The 2115-nt window shown below is 46.7% G+C and overlaps 1 protein-coding gene across 1 annotated transcript; it reads left to right on the plus strand.

Annotated features, from left to right (window-relative positions):
- Positions 1-658: 658 nt before the first annotated feature.
- Positions 659-1612, plus strand: LOC129552149 (olfactory receptor-like protein OLF3). The gene has a single exon (XM_055420314.2). The coding sequence runs from the start codon at positions 659-661 to the stop codon at positions 1610-1612; it is 954 nt and encodes a 317-aa protein (XP_055276289.2).
- The last annotated feature ends 503 nt before the right edge of the window (positions 1613-2115 follow it).

Consider the following 2115-nt stretch of genomic DNA (forward strand, 5'->3'; position numbering starts at 1 on the left):
GTATTGTTTTTGCTTTGGCTCCATCCCTTCATTCTTTCTGGAGTTATTTCTCCACTGATCTCCAGTAGCATACTGGGCACCTACTGACCTGGGGAATTCCTCATTCAGTAGCCTATCATTTTGCCTTTTCATACTGTTCATGGGGTTCTCAAGGCAAGACTACTGAAGTGGTTTGCCATTCCCTTCTCCAGTGGACCACATTCTGTCAGACCTCTCCACCATGACCCGCCCATCTTGGGTGGCCCCACATGACATGGCTTAGTTTCATTGAGTTAGACAAGGCTGTGGTCCGTGTGACCAGATTGACTAGTTTTCTGTGATTATGATTTCAGTGTGTGCCGTCTGATGCCCTCTCGCAATACCTACCATCTTACTTGGGTTTCTCTTACCTTGGTCATGGGGCATCTCTTCACAGCTGCTCCAGCAAAGCGCAGCCGCTGCTCCTTACCTTGGACAAGGGGTACCTCCTCATGGCTGCCCCTCCTGACCCTGAACGTGGAGTAGCTCCTCTCAGCCCTCCTGCACCGTGCAGCCACCACTACTTAGGAGTGCCCAAATTCATACAGTATGTATTGACAAAAGTGATTTTTATTGTTCTGTAATTCAGTAGACTCTGTTATTTCTGACTCTCTCTTCAGACTGATCCTTATATTTTTTTATGGGAGCAGATAACCAGACTTGGGTGAGAGAATTCATTCTCCTTGGCCTGTCCAGTGACTGGGACACTCAGGTCGCTCTCTTCGTCCTGTTCTCAATCGCTTACCTGCTGACTGTGCTGGGGAACGTCCTCATTGTTCTTCTGATCAGACTGGACCGCCGACTCCACACGCCCATGTATTTCTTTCTCACCAACCTCTCCCTTGTTGATGTCTCCTATGCCACAAGCATCGTCCCTCAGATGCTGGTGCATTTTCTTGCAGAACATAAAGGGATCCCCTACGTGAGCTGTGCAGCCCAGTTATTCTTCTCCCTGGGCCTGGGTGGGATTGAGTTTGTTCTGCTGGCCGTGATGGCCTACGACCGCTATGTGGCTGTGTGCGACCCCCTGAGATACTCGGTCATCATGCACAGAGGACTCTGTGCCAGGCTGGCCATCACATCCTGGGTCAGCGGCTCTGTCAACTCTCTTGTGCAGACCACCATCACCTTTCAGTTGCCCATGTGCATGAACAACTGTATCGATCACACATCCTGTGAACTCCTAGCTGTGGTCAGACTGGCCTGTGTGGACACCTCCTCCAACGAGGTGGCCATCATGGTTTCTAGTATTGTTATGCTGATGACACCTTTCTGCCTGGTCCTCCTGTCCTACATCAGGATCATATCTACCATCCTGAAGATCCAGTCCACAGAGGGGAGACAGAAAGCCTTCCATACCTGCGCCTCTCACCTCACTGTGGTTGTCCTGTGCTATGGTATGGCCATTTTCACTTACATCCAGCCCAATTCCAGCCCTTCTGTTCTTCAGGAGAAGCTGATCTCTGTCTTCTATGCCATTCTGACACCCCTGCTGAACCCCATGATTTACAGTCTAAGGAATAAGGAGGTGAAGGGGGCTTGGCAGAAACTACTAGGGCAATTATCTGGATTAACATTGAAACTAGTAGCTTGATGAATAATGAGCATCACTTGGAGAAGAGAGCTTTGCCTGTGAATTCTCCCACTTAACTCTGCTACGAAGCATTAACTGCATTACCCTGGAAACCAGGAATGTGATGACAAGGTGTGTACTGGTTATGCTGGGTAGGCGGCTGAGGAGTTAGGTTGAGGTATTTAATGCAGGAGCATTTTATGTCACAGCAGGATGTTCAGAGAAATTAAACACTATGGTAACAGAACTTCTATTACTTGCTTGGTCATTCATATGAACTGATATTATATTTTATAGTGTCATTTGCTATCTTGATTGGTCACATTGTTTGTAATCATGAGTCTATTCATAAATCTTACTTTGGACCAGTGATTCTCACACTGTACAAGGTTATTTTGTTTCCATTGGGAACAAAATCATTTTCACATTTTAGACTTATTTAAAATAATGTCTGTGCCAATAATTGTGTGAGTCATTGTTCCTAGGAGAGTATTGCTTTCAAGACTGGTTAAAATGTTTCATGC

Source organism: Moschus berezovskii, chromosome 3 (genome assembly GCF_049115385.1).
Source record: "Moschus berezovskii isolate FMDL1 chromosome 3, NW_MosBer_1.0, whole genome shotgun sequence".
NCBI classification, from domain to species: Eukaryota; Metazoa; Chordata; class Mammalia; order Artiodactyla; family Moschidae; genus Moschus; species Moschus berezovskii.

Excerpts from the sequence above, each read along its gene's own strand:
- LOC129552149 (XM_055420314.2), top strand. The coding sequence starts at position 659 with ATGGGAGCAGATAACCAGACTTGGGTGAGAGAATTCATTCTCCTTGGC.